Raw genomic sequence first — 12,823 nt, 5'->3', positions numbered from 1 at the left:
CCCATCCTCCTCGTGCTGGTGTCCCTCAGCACAGGTTCAACAGCACAACTAGTATGAGGTCTTCTCTCATCTCAACTAGGTTTTCTGTATCTGAGCCAACGTTTTACTGTAGTGACTCAAGGGATAAACTACAAATAAATAAAATGAAAGGTGAACTGGCCAAGCTGTGTATAGTCTATGCTGTATGGACTGTTCCCATACATGGACTCATTCATGGAGTCCACTGTCACTCAATGGTTTCATCTGAACATGACTTAGGAAGGCTCTACTGGGCTCAGCAGCATGCAAATTGCATAGTGAGGGAGCTGGGGAACAGAAGGCTTTCAGGGGTGTTGAAAACTGGTTATCAGATCATTATTTCATTACATACTGCTGCAGACCACTGGAGTAGTCAGAACTGCTGTCATGACTTCCATAAAGAAGTCCCAGCTCCCTGCAGCCTCACAGCCTCACTGTGCTGAAACGTGTCTCAGACACACGGTCTTTATATGTAATGTGGCTAGAAACGACCTGAACTGTTTGAAGCTCCCAGCCCAGAAATTCTGGTCCAGCCAATCCTTTGTGAACCCTTCCAAGCCCTGAGCAGGCTTCTCAATCTACTACCTTCCTGACTCTTTCTAAAATGCAGGAGAACAGGAGAACTTATGCAGTCAAATCAGTTAAAAAACAGAATCACACAAAACAAGAGGAACTGGAGATGTTACCTAGTCCACCCCCTTTCTGTTCAATAACAGTAATGAGAGGCCTTAAGTATCTAGAAAATCAGATGCCATAGTGGGAAAGAGACCATGATAAAATTATTAGGCCAACCTACCCCACAAGAGACCCTGGTTCAAATCCTGGCTTATGTCACAAGTGAGTTGGAGGTCTCCAAAAACATTTGGAAAAAATTTGTATGGTAGTTTTGTCCTCATACTCTATTATTCCCAACCCCCCCCCCCCCCCCCCCAATGTCTGGCAATAAGAAAAAATTGGTTTAATGCACTGCCTGGGACTTACTGTGCCCTTCCCACAGAGGAGAGGGCAGTTGACACAAGTTGTCTCTCCTCATACCTGAACATTTTGCATGCAAAGCAAAATTATGTGTATAGACAAAGTGCCACTCTACAAAGTGTCTGTGCAAACACTATCATTGGAGTGGTACTCCACCATCTCTGGCACTATCCAGGCCCACGTGAAACGTCTCTAACCGCAGCACTCGGAAGGCATCCCTTCCGGAGACTGTCTTCCTAAAAGGTGTTATGGTCAATGCATTTGTACCAGACATTCAAGAAGCTGCTCAGATTGGATTTGTACAAGACACTGCCTTGAAAGACACCACGGAAGTGATGCCACCAGATTAACAGGGTAGGGTCCCCAGACTAATAACAGTTTCTTAAAGATCAATCCACCAGGCTCAAGCATCATGTGATTCCTTCCTCCATACAAGAAAAGCAAAGCTCAAATGTTTTTACCCAATGTACTGATACACTTTTTGATTAGAGAAGCTGGGGAGAAAAGTGCCTTTACAAAAAACATCTCCCAGTTACTGCTCTGATGAATCTGACCTCTGACCCAGGAAGGCTCCCCATAGTTCCACTTTTGTGAGACGTGAAACTGGAAGAAGTTGTATCAAGTTTAAGTAAATAATGAAAAAGGTTTCTCAGCTTTAACTTGTAACTTGATTGAACAGGACAGAACTCAAATTAGTAATAAAATCATATAAATGTTTAAGAGGTGCAATAACAATATGGAATCCCAGGACTTGTAAGCTGTAAGAAGACAGGTCACTCACTGCAACATCTGGTAGCTGCAGACATGTGTTATCTAACAAAAAGCATCCTTGTTCAGCACCCTGTGTCCTCTCCCACCACAGTCATCTCTGCTATTTGGCATCTGTCCATGCCAGGATTTCAGAGGTGTTTAAACACCAGCTGATTAACCAGCCCTTCTTCTGTATGAGACAGAACATGTATCTATCAATTCCCCAGATTTAAGAGAGTGCTTCCCTGCTGACTGGACATATGAATGCTATGTCTCACATCCTATTTATTAATAGGTTTTTTTCAATGCTCTTTGCTTTCTTTATGGTTTGAAATTGCTTGGAAGGAGGCAACAGGGACTATGGGAGGATCAATCTTAATGCGTCTTCTAACACCTCTGTGATGGTTCTGTACCATTAGTTTTGCTGCTGGAGTCCAGTTCATCTCTTGGTAGTTCCTGTGGGGAGTGGAGCACTGTGAAAACACCTGTACTCCATTTAACTTCCTCAGACACAGGCCTAGCCCTGAAATACTGGCTTGAGGGAAACAAACACTAAATGCCAAACAAAGCTGAAAAGCAAACAAAAATCCCCATACCTGACAAGCTACTATGCCAATCCTTGTCAGGAAGCTCTCCTCAGGTTGTGACACCAGGATTTGAAACAGGGTCTTTTGTACCTCATGATGAGCATGATGCTTAAAAAACCCCAACCTGTCACTGGGAAGAGGTTATAAAGACCTAATGCTGATGTACATTTTTATTTATAACATGCCAAAGGATCTAATCCTCTCAACTGCTTCTGGGAGTAGCTTTTCTGGGACAGTCATGGATGGAGCAGACTGAGTCCAGGAAGGATCAAAAGCCAACCCAGGGCAGGATTGGACACTAAGCAGTTAAGAAAGTTGATGGTAGAAAGGCAATTGGTACCTGTGATGGCCTTGCTTCCTGGGGATCCAGAATTTGGAGCGCGGAACATCTGGGATTGGGATGCCGGTGGGACACCGGAGGGGGTGCGGTGCAGGAGGGTAGAACATCGGTTTATTGAAGCCGGTGTTTTTTTGCTGGATTGGCTCGCCTGTGTCTTCACTGCCACGAAGAGTGGAGATCGAGAGAACTCTGGATATGAACACTCAGAACTAGTGCCTGGACAGTCAGTCAGCTCCCAGACCGTGTGCCTTCTGGGAGGGTTGCTTTCTAACAGCCATGCTCACGAATCCCTTGCATGGGGACCTGCAGTGATTGTGGATCCACTGATCCCATGTAACAAAACTGTTTTCCCTGCTCACCCGAGGGGACAGATTCTTGAAGCTTGTTAGTTCCCTTCCACACCTTTAACTGCCACATGACCAACCCATTCCTCCTCCAGCAGGAATCACCCCATCCATCCAGGAGTACTATTGGCCTGGCTCGGTGTACCTTCACCGCTGTCCTCCACTTCTATATATGTAAGAGTTTGAATTTTGTGAGCAGGTTTCTAATGTGATACTCAGAGCTCTGAATAGGGAGGAGTTGACATCTTTTTTACTTGAGCCTTGCATAAATGCTAGATATCTCCATCTACATTCCTTGTCTCATTAGCCAAATACAAAGGGAAGGGGAATAGAAGGGAATTAGGAGGCAGAGTTCTCATCCTGCAAGTCAGGGAAGCCCTTTGGCCTCCATCTCCAGACAAATTCTGGCGACATGTGGAAAATTTGAGAGTATTACTGGGATATGCTCTTTGAATATATCTACATTTTGGTCTCTGCAATGCACAGTGAGGATCACCAGGAATTTTCAATGCCAAAAGTCGTATGAAAAACCTTCAGGAGAACATCCCTTTGTCTAGGCCACATGAATTATAAAAACAATTAGAAAAATAGAGAAACAACCTAACAACCCCCTTCATTCCTCAGTGGCTTCTTCCACAGAAATGTGGATATGGCTCCTGAAGCCCAAGTCCCACTCCAACCATCTACCATAAAGAATCACTAAGAAACAAGGCTCACATAACCCACAGTCCAAGCTTGTTACCAGTGATTTCCATAGAATTACAGTGATATTTTAGGAGGCCTAAATTTGGATGGGCAATACTAGCACCTGTTCATGCTATACAGTATAATTAAGAAATACTTAACCACATTAAGCAGTTCTCCATCATGGACTGCCAATGGCAGTACAACAGCCTGACTCTGAAACATGTGAGAAGTCACCCAGGCTGGGACTGGATGCTCATTTCCAAACTCCCATGAGACACTGTAGACCTTCAGTGTGAACTGCTCTCATCTTCTGTGCCAGCAGTCAGCAGCACTGGAGAGTGAGGATTCAAAGCAGCTTGCAAAAAGATACTCAAAAAAGACAGTTTTTTCTTTCACTTGATCTGATACACAGATTCAAGATGACATTTCCAGTAAATGTTAGTATACTTCTGCAGGAGATACTGCACTAGGTTTTCTCACAGGCAGGCTTGCTTTTGCTTCCTATACTTCCTTCCAATCTCCATGGATAATCCTCCTCCAGTTGCTGCCAAACTGCCAGCAAAAATGTAGTGAGATATGACAATTTCCTGCTTATGTATCATCTAGTTTCCCATGAGGCCCATTCCCACCAATTGATGCTTTATTCCCTGTCCATACCAAGAGAAGTAGCAATCAGCCAACTATTCAGTGTCAGAAACAAAGAAAGAACATCACTGCAAATCCTCTGCAGTCCAGATACTGCTCTCTGGAGAGCTGAAGAAAAAAAGTCTCAGTGCTATGAAGACGTACAAAACTACTTCTTTTTGCTCCCAACTTAAACAAACAGTATGTCTTCAAATTCAGGCCCTAGAAAGAAGGCTGCTCCATTTGACACTAGACAGAGACAGAGTTTGAGCCAGCAAGGCAAGATAGACCAAAAAATATTAGTTCTAGCAGTCTGGAGGATGCTAATAATTGAAAAATAAGTTTTTGGTTCATCAGATGATGAATTCCCTCCGAAGACTAAGCGACACAGGTAGAGATGATCACATAGCTCCTTTTTTCTGTTCTTGAAAAGTTATCTTCACTGTGAAACTCACTGCCTCAGGCTGATGAAAAGGCCAAGTTAAAGATACTTCCAAAAATGAAAATACTTCCTGAATAGTTACAAAAACCTCTTGCCTCAAAATCTGCAGTTAGACAGCAAGATTGGAGACAGCATTGTGGACAGATGATCCCATTACTGCTGCTATTAAGAAGTTTTTTTAAACTTTCTCAGAAAGCATCTGGGATATGCCCAGTCAAAGCTGACATACTGGAGAAGGGAGGGCAGGAGAGGAGTAATGTAGAGCCCAAGTCTCACTCAGTGACCTCAATCACTTGGTAAACTGAGTGCACTGTGCTACAGCCACAGAGTGGCACATGGTATGCTAAAGAATACAGATGATACAGGTGATACTTAAAAATGGGGGACTCTGCCTTGGCAGCAGGAAAAAGAGCTTAATCCATTGCTGTGCTTGGTCATCATGGCTGTAGACAAGCTCCTAGGGCAATGACATAGCTAGAAAGACCGAGGAACTCTTTAGGTATGCAACCAGGGCACTTTCAAAAGGGATCAGGAAGACAATGTTAGCTCTCAGTTCCTTCACTAGACCCAGTGCTGGTGCATGCCCTGCACAAAGGTGGTTAACAGACCTGAGAATATTCAGATGAAAAGGCAAAAGGATAAATAAAGGACAAGAACAGCATACCTTACAAAAGAAACACCAAGTTACTCTTTTGGCTTAACTGGGAGGTTAGTCACTATGAAGTGACTTGACAGCAGGCTATACAAAGGTCTAGAAAGGACAGGAATTTGGTAACTTAGTCCTCCTTCACCTATCAGACAAAGTTATAAATAGGATCAGTGTTTGAAAGCTACAGCTGGATAATTTTAGTCTTAGTTTAACGAGGGTAATAATTCATTGAAATAATTACCTTAAGAGGTTGCTGTATTTTCTGTCACTCTTAACAGCAAGATTAGATGTCTCTCTAAAACATACATGTGAACAATTAAATCAAGGCAATCCTATAGCATGCGTTACTCTGGTCAGTCTAGAGATCACTGTGGTCCCTCCTGACTTTCCTGTCTTTGCTAAGATCTTCAAGCCCTGTTAATGGCAAGCTGTGGCAGTAAGTAGAAAATCTGGTAGATATTTCAACATGTCTCCTCAAAAGATACATAAAGCCACACACTACCACAATAGAACAGAGATCAGATTATCTCAGTAACTTCGCTTTTGCCAGGTAAAAATTCTGACTAATAATTTGTGTATCACATTTTTTCAGAAAGATCTTGTCAGGACAGGTAAGGAACCATTCAGATGGTTCAGATGGAATTATAGCATCACCTCTGGAGAAAAATCTATCTTTAATGAATATGATGGAAAGTGATTCCTTAACAATGGCCTGAAATTCAATATGCTGAGTGGAAACCTCTGCTATTGGAAACAGGTCTTTCCACAGGAAAAACTCTGCTCAAACCTATCAAATTCTTAATGTGCTTCTTTATCCATACAAACAAATACTGGCAGTGAAGCCTGTTGCTAAGGGACTGTGGGATCAGAGAGTGGGAAAAACATCTGAACTCACAGATTTCACTCACTGAGATGGAGGAAGCAAAGACACACCATCCAACTGCAATCTGGAGCTGTTTTTCTCTTGGTTAGGCGGGACCTGCATGGAAACTAGAGATGCTACCAAAAAGGATCCCTCTCCCTAAGAGAAAACTCCATGATGGCAGCTGCCTTTAAGAAACACTGTGTTTAAACACTTTTGATGAGCAAATTGTATCCAGCATCCTTCATAATGAGAAAAGTAATTGAGCAGAGAGGCTTGATGAACTTCCTTGAGCATCTCAGGTGTCAGTGTGGATGTAGATCTGTCTGCCCCCTACAGAGTGGAGCCAAGTACAATCATGGGGCTGGAAGGGCAGGGTCTGCGACTGCTGGGGCCCATCCCACAGCCCCTGAGAGGCAAGGCAGGACCAGAGATGACAGCCAGCTTCAACCAAGAGTCTAGATAATCAGGAAGTTCAAGGCAATGAGACAGGTCAAGCTGGGAAGTCAATCCACAGGTCAGTGGCAGGATCAGCTCTGGTGAGGATAACCAGGGCCAGACATGTACCAACGATCCTCAAGAAAGTCTACAGTGATGAGACAGGGTTGACATTAAGCTGGGAAGTCAGTCTACAGGTTGTGGTGCAGACCAAGGAGATCCATGACCAGGTATAGGCATGTCTACAACTGAGCTGGAGACCAACATCCTAGCTCAGGCAGGGACCGACAGTCCAGAGCTGAGCTGAAACAGGGAGTCTGAATGTGGGCACAGGCCCTGTGTGAGATAGGTCAGGGCCAGTAAGACCTATTAGTGCACTCAGGGCCCTGACACTGCTTTAGATTTTCATCCTGGAAGCAACAGACATGGATAGCTGTGCAGAATTTAGTGCTTGCACCACATACTTCCATGACCAGGGAGAGTCTGTTGCCTTATATGCAGTTACCAAAAGAAGATGCAGTAAGTGCACACTCCTGGACTTACCAAGCTAAAACCCAATTCTTGGTGACTTTTCTAGCCAGTCCACATCATAAACACACTAGCTTTTCTCTGCACTGTAAATACATCATCTAAGAGCAAAACACAATAGTCCACCCTCCTGCAAATATGGTTAAACCAGTTCCATCCTACAGAGCAGACACAGCCTGGAGGAGGACAGAAAGAAATCTCTGAACCCCTGCACATCTCTGTTCAGAGATATTTCTAAAACTGGGACAATGAATGTGCCCGCAACCTCCTTTTTTTGGAAACAGCCTCTGACACCTTTCTTAAAAAGGGTAAATAGGCTGACAAAACCAGCATAAATGTATTTTAAAAGAGTAATAGCCCAGTTCTAAGCATATGAAAAAGCCTCTACTCAAACTAACAAAAGGCAACTTTTGAAGGAGACCTTTGGCATTAACAATTCCAGGGAACCCCACAGCAGAGCTCTTTTCCAGACAGCAGGTATCCAGCAGCACTGACCAAAAATTATCCAGCAAGGTCCTATTGACTCTGCAGGATACAAGTCTTTGGTTTAGCCCATTTCCAATAAATTTTTATCCATTATCACAGAAAACCAGAAAGACAGGCTCCGGAAGGGAAGCTTGCACTTAAGCAGAGAGACCAAGAAAACTGAATTGGTAATGCTTAAGTGTTTTCCTTACCCGCTCCCACTACAGCTAATTTTTCAGCATTTGCCTTCTAACCAGAAGAACAAGACCTGGGTAAAGAAAGTCTCAGCTTTACTTCTTCTGACTGCAAGGGCCCGAGAAAAGTCAGTTGTGCTGTTCAAAAGTCATGTGTTACAGCTGCCTCACAGGACCTTGGGTTATAGGAAGAGCAGAGTCTGAGCAGTAGAAAGGTGGGAGAATGTACTAGCCAGCCTGGCTTGGTAGCTAATCATGCCCTCTCCTGTATGTTCCTCGGGGCTACTGATTTGTCACTGTAAATCGTAAATCTTACTGCTCAAGGGAACTAGGAGAGAAAAAAAAAGGTTAAAAAAAAAAAAGGAAAAAGAAGAGTTTATAGGGAGGGGATTAAACCTTATGAAAATATTATCCTGATTTGATTTAAGTGTCCTCACAGTTAAAAATATTTGCTGAAAGGACTGGAAACCCATTTGCACATCTCAGTGACTGCTGGTCTAGCCTGCAGCAGAGGCAGCTTCTCTTGCTTTCACAAAGGCTACTGCAGAAACCATGGTGCAAAAACGGCTTCAACCCCAGCATTCAAAATAATGTGCCTCCTCCTCCAAAACTGCTTTCCAGTAGTCAAAAAGTGTGCACCAGAACCCTGCAGCTGCACTCTGCTCAGGGAGAAGGGCAGTGTCTGTGTGGACCATTCCATCTGCAGTCAGACCTACAGGGTCCACCTCAGGCAAATACCTCTCAGAGAAGAACAGTTCTGTTTTTCTTTTGTGCTGGAGAGCCTGGACTAGAACCAGCAGCTGCAGTTTATTACTACAGAGGCTTGGGAGGGTGGAGAGATGTCCAGAGCAATAAATCCCCTTGAAATGGGAAGTACTGGAAAGATAAGAATCTGCTACTGCTAAGCAGATACTCAACGTACAGTCCTTACAGCATACTGCTCCTTAGACATCTGTACCAGGGTGAACTAGAGACACCAAAGCTCTGGTGTCTGGGTTCCCATATATACCAGGAGATTGACCTACTGCTGATCACCACCACTGACTTTTCTGAGGACCCGAATTAAGGTGGAGTTTGGAGGTGCAGGGATGTTTAGGAATAATTGTTATGTTTGCAATCATAAGCACTGGGTTAGTTCCTTCAGGCAGATGGGAAATAATAAGACTAACTTTGGGATGATGGTGGTAGAGGTACTTTATGCCCTACACCTTCTACCACTATCTTGATCCATCTCCATGCTTCAGAGAACCTGCATGCCAGCTGTCAAGAGCTACCAAGCCTTGACCCACCTTCTAAGTGACAGTCTGGTGGACTATGTTTCCAATTTATTTCTACATATGTTTGAAACCAATGCTGCCTTATTATCATAACTTAAAAACTTAACTAAAGCTGAATTTGGTGAGGAAGGAGTGTGCACTCCCTCTGCTGGCTGCGGATGAGCAGCTGAGGAAACCTATGAAGGTTAATGACCTCAGCCCACCCATCCTCATCCTCAGCCAAAATGCTGGCAGCTGGACAAACAGAGCAACCACGATGGCTCACAGCATTAAAATCACAATAAAGCACAGGGTAATGCTATAGAACAAGCATGAAGTTCAGGTGTAAAGAACTTCTCTGCAGATTTTTAAAGCATTCAAAACCAGCATGTAGCAAGAATTTCTCTCAAATATTTTACTAAAATTTTTCACTAAATTACACTTAATTGCTCATGAAAACCTCCCCTTTGTCTGGGGAGTGCAGACTGTAGTGTCCCTCCAGAGTGCAGATCGTAGTGTCATGTAGTATGCTGAGAACTGCCTTTTCCCGATCTCCCTGAAATAAATATTTTATTGCCTGTGATTTAGTAGCAAGCTGCCAAGGTAATTTACATGATTTTGAAAACCAGCTTTAACTCACTGTCTAATAATTTATCAGAAGCTCCTAAGAAAGATGTTTCTTCCCTAGTATGTACATTCACTTATTATTTAGAGGAGTCTAAAACTTTCATGTATCACTTCAGTTAAACAATAAAATAAAATATCAAACTCCCAAGGAACATATGTAGTAGTGCATGGACTTTGGTAAAAGTTCAGTGTCATTACAGACTTAACAGTAACAGTGTCCCTCAGAGAGATTTTCAGCTCAGCTTTACAGTGCCCTGGCCAGCATGTGATCTACATCCTGCCAGACGCCATTCCGCAGGTCCAAGTGGAAGGATCCACAGGAATGACACTCTCTCCTGCAACCCTTGTGTTTAACACCAACCACTGTAAATCACAGTTTGCAATGAAATAGATCTCCAGAAGGATACTCACTAATAGGTGCATGCAGTGCCACATGTTCTTGGTAGGGAGTGTAGTATTTGTACTGCTTGCCACAGAATTCACAGGTGTAATTGCCAGTTTCTGTGAAGATGAAACAAGTACAAAGATCAGAAGGGAGTGCAGTGCCCTCTCACACAATCACGAGCTTTCTGAATTTTTTTATGCAGAAACTGACCAGATGACAAAAACTAGAGCATATTCCTCATGCACTTGGAACTTATCTGCCCTGTAATTCACACCACCTTTTCCCCAACATAGGAAACAGTTAAAGCCAGTGTCTAGAGTGATAGGCTGTGCATAAAAAGGTCTAGAACTAGACAAGCTACAGGAGATTATCCCAAAATTACAGCAAGTAAGCATGCAAACCGAAGGAGAAAATCAATTTCTAAAGTCTATATTACAGATGGCGCAGTTTTGTCTTCTGATTTCGGGCAGTCCATGATGTGCAGACAACAGGAACAGTGAAACTGGGAAACAAGTTGTCAAGTTAAAGTTTTAAATTTTTATATTGGATTGTAGATTTCTCTTGCAGGCAGAGGGGATTTTCTGCAATAACTGTGCTAAATCCTGCTTTGGGGGTATTTGAAATAACAAAGTAGTGTAACTCCACGCTGACACCTCCCTCTCCTACCACTGCTGGGAAGTACAGAACTGACAGCAAGCTGCAAGCCAAAGGAATTTAAAATCTAGGGTTATCAGTTGTTTCCAAAACGGAGAATTCAGGGAAATGCTGTGGCAAAGGCTGATTCTGGTCCTCTCTTTGTTTCACTCTGCTCTGATGAACCTACCACAAAGGCAGTGTGAAGGCAATCACCTGCCAACTCTGTCAATACACCTAAAGACCATCTATAATTGCTGCCAGTTTGCTTTTCTCCTGAACCACTTTCCTATTCTCTTTGCAGAGCTCTTGAGCAGAAAACATCACAAAGCTGCCTTTGTTAGGGCCAGGGCTGTTGGTGTTTGGTGTTCATTTGAACCTAAACATATCTTTCAGCACCCATAAGGTCCCAACACCTCTGCGTAACACAATGCTTCCTGGTTTTCCTAGAGGTCCTCCAGATTTGAAAACTCCGTGCTTTCTTTTTCACATTTGAAATTGTGTAATAACTCATACTTGGGCCAATCTTCTGGAATGGTTCTGGCTCCTCCTCCTTCACTTCATCTGCTGCTATGACAGCCTGGTCATAGGGGTCTGCAAGAGAACAGAGCCAACAAAAGAGCTGACAACACCTTCACGTTTTCCTTCTACAGCTGCATGGGCACTGAATGCTCCTGCATCTGTAATGACATTTAAATCTGTAACAAGATTTCAAGGCAGAAATTATAAACCAAATGACCCCTCTGACTTGTCCCTCCTCCTCAGGTACCCCAGGACTACCCCTGCTTCCAGCCCAGTAACATGCCTTGTAGGTATATAATTCTTTTAAAAAATACAGAGAAAGACTGAACAAACACATTCCAAATCCCGATCCGTATTTTCTGATTTTCTTCCAGTTCATCTCCTATCTAATGATGTTATACTGTCTGAAAATGGGCATGGTAATGCAGTCTGCAAGCAAGTCAGCTAACAAATACTGACCAGGGACCTTCTACCATCTAACAGCACAGCTAGCAACAAATCAGAACCCAACCCATTTTATAAAATAATTTAATTTATGCCTCGAACAATTCACTAAATCACCAAAGACATGAAACACCCACTTCTTTGATTTTCGGAAGCCTGCTCAATTGTATGTACAACAAGAGCCTGGTATCTACTAGGGCTGGGCATCAACCTACTGGCTGTAGATATGTGGGAAGGGAGAGAGGATGCTCCCTCTCCTGCTGCAATCAGTGACAAAACTCGACTCTTACAAGTGTAGAATCAACCTGCTGTGCCTGAACTACTTGAAAAGGTTTGTGAAATAAAGCACAGGAAGGATCTCGGCTTACCTGCCCGGTTTTCTGGGGCCCCTTCCACACTAAAAACTAACACAGAATAGAAGAAGGAGGGGAAGAAACAAAACAGAAATTAAATCCTCTTAAATGGCCTTGTTTTCCTCCTGTATTTCACACACCGCTTCAGCATATTTCAGCCCCACAGAATAAACCAGGCTTTGTGCCCCAGACCCTCCTCTTCCCAGCAGCATCCACATATGAACTATTTAAGCATGCCCAGCCCTAATATACACAGATTCTCAAGGCCTTTGTCCTGACACTAACACAGCCCCATGTGAAGTTCAGCTGCACAGCTGCCTCACACTTGTGATTGCTAAGACACCATCAGGCCCCTGGAGGAACTGAGACAAACAGTGTCATTGCAAGACACAAGTGGAAGCCATTTCCAAAGCCCTCTCATAACCCTAGGCATACCCCTCTGAACCATAGCTATGAAGACACATTTCTGACGGAAGCAGACACAGCCATGTCACAGTGACTTTCAGTCCCAGCAATTTAATTTTGGCTCCCTATGGGAGGAAGGGAACTTGTGGTGGTGCACTGCATGAGAACACTGGCTGTTCTTAGAGCATGTTCAGATGTCCACACATTCCAGTCAAAACCAGCAATTCTTCTGGACACCACATACTGTGAAAAACCACTTGCTTTTCTGAGACACCACAGCCATACAAAATCTTTC

General features: G+C 43.5%; 1 protein-coding gene across 7 annotated transcripts in view; it reads right to left on the bottom strand.

Annotated features, from left to right (window-relative positions):
* The window catches only part of ZNF618 (zinc finger protein 618), a 91,656-nt gene that overhangs the window by 29,707 nt on the left and 49,126 nt on the right, over window positions 1-12,823 (bottom strand). For 5 of the 7 annotated variants that reach the window (XM_026860200.1, XM_026860203.1, XM_026860202.1 and 2 more), the window contains exons 8-11: window positions 12,139-12,174; window positions 11,321-11,398; window positions 10,198-10,287; window positions 2,671-2,859 (exon numbers count right to left, since the gene is read on the bottom strand). In XM_026860200.1, coding sequence (XP_026716001.1) covers window positions 2,671-2,859; window positions 10,198-10,287; window positions 11,321-11,398; window positions 12,139-12,174 — 393 coding nt within the window. The remainder of the gene's footprint in view (window positions 1-2,670; window positions 2,860-10,197; window positions 10,288-11,320; window positions 11,399-12,138; window positions 12,175-12,823) is intronic. The other 2 variants (XM_026860205.1, XM_026860206.1) reach the window with 1 other exon arrangement.

Source organism: Athene cunicularia (genome assembly GCF_003259725.1).
Source record: "Athene cunicularia isolate RWA chromosome 17 unlocalized genomic scaffold, athCun1 chr17_part1, whole genome shotgun sequence".
NCBI classification, from domain to species: Eukaryota; Metazoa; Chordata; class Aves; order Strigiformes; family Strigidae; genus Athene; species Athene cunicularia.
The sequence above is the reverse complement of the archived record's forward strand: the minus strand, read 5'-3'. Positions and strand labels throughout refer to the sequence as shown.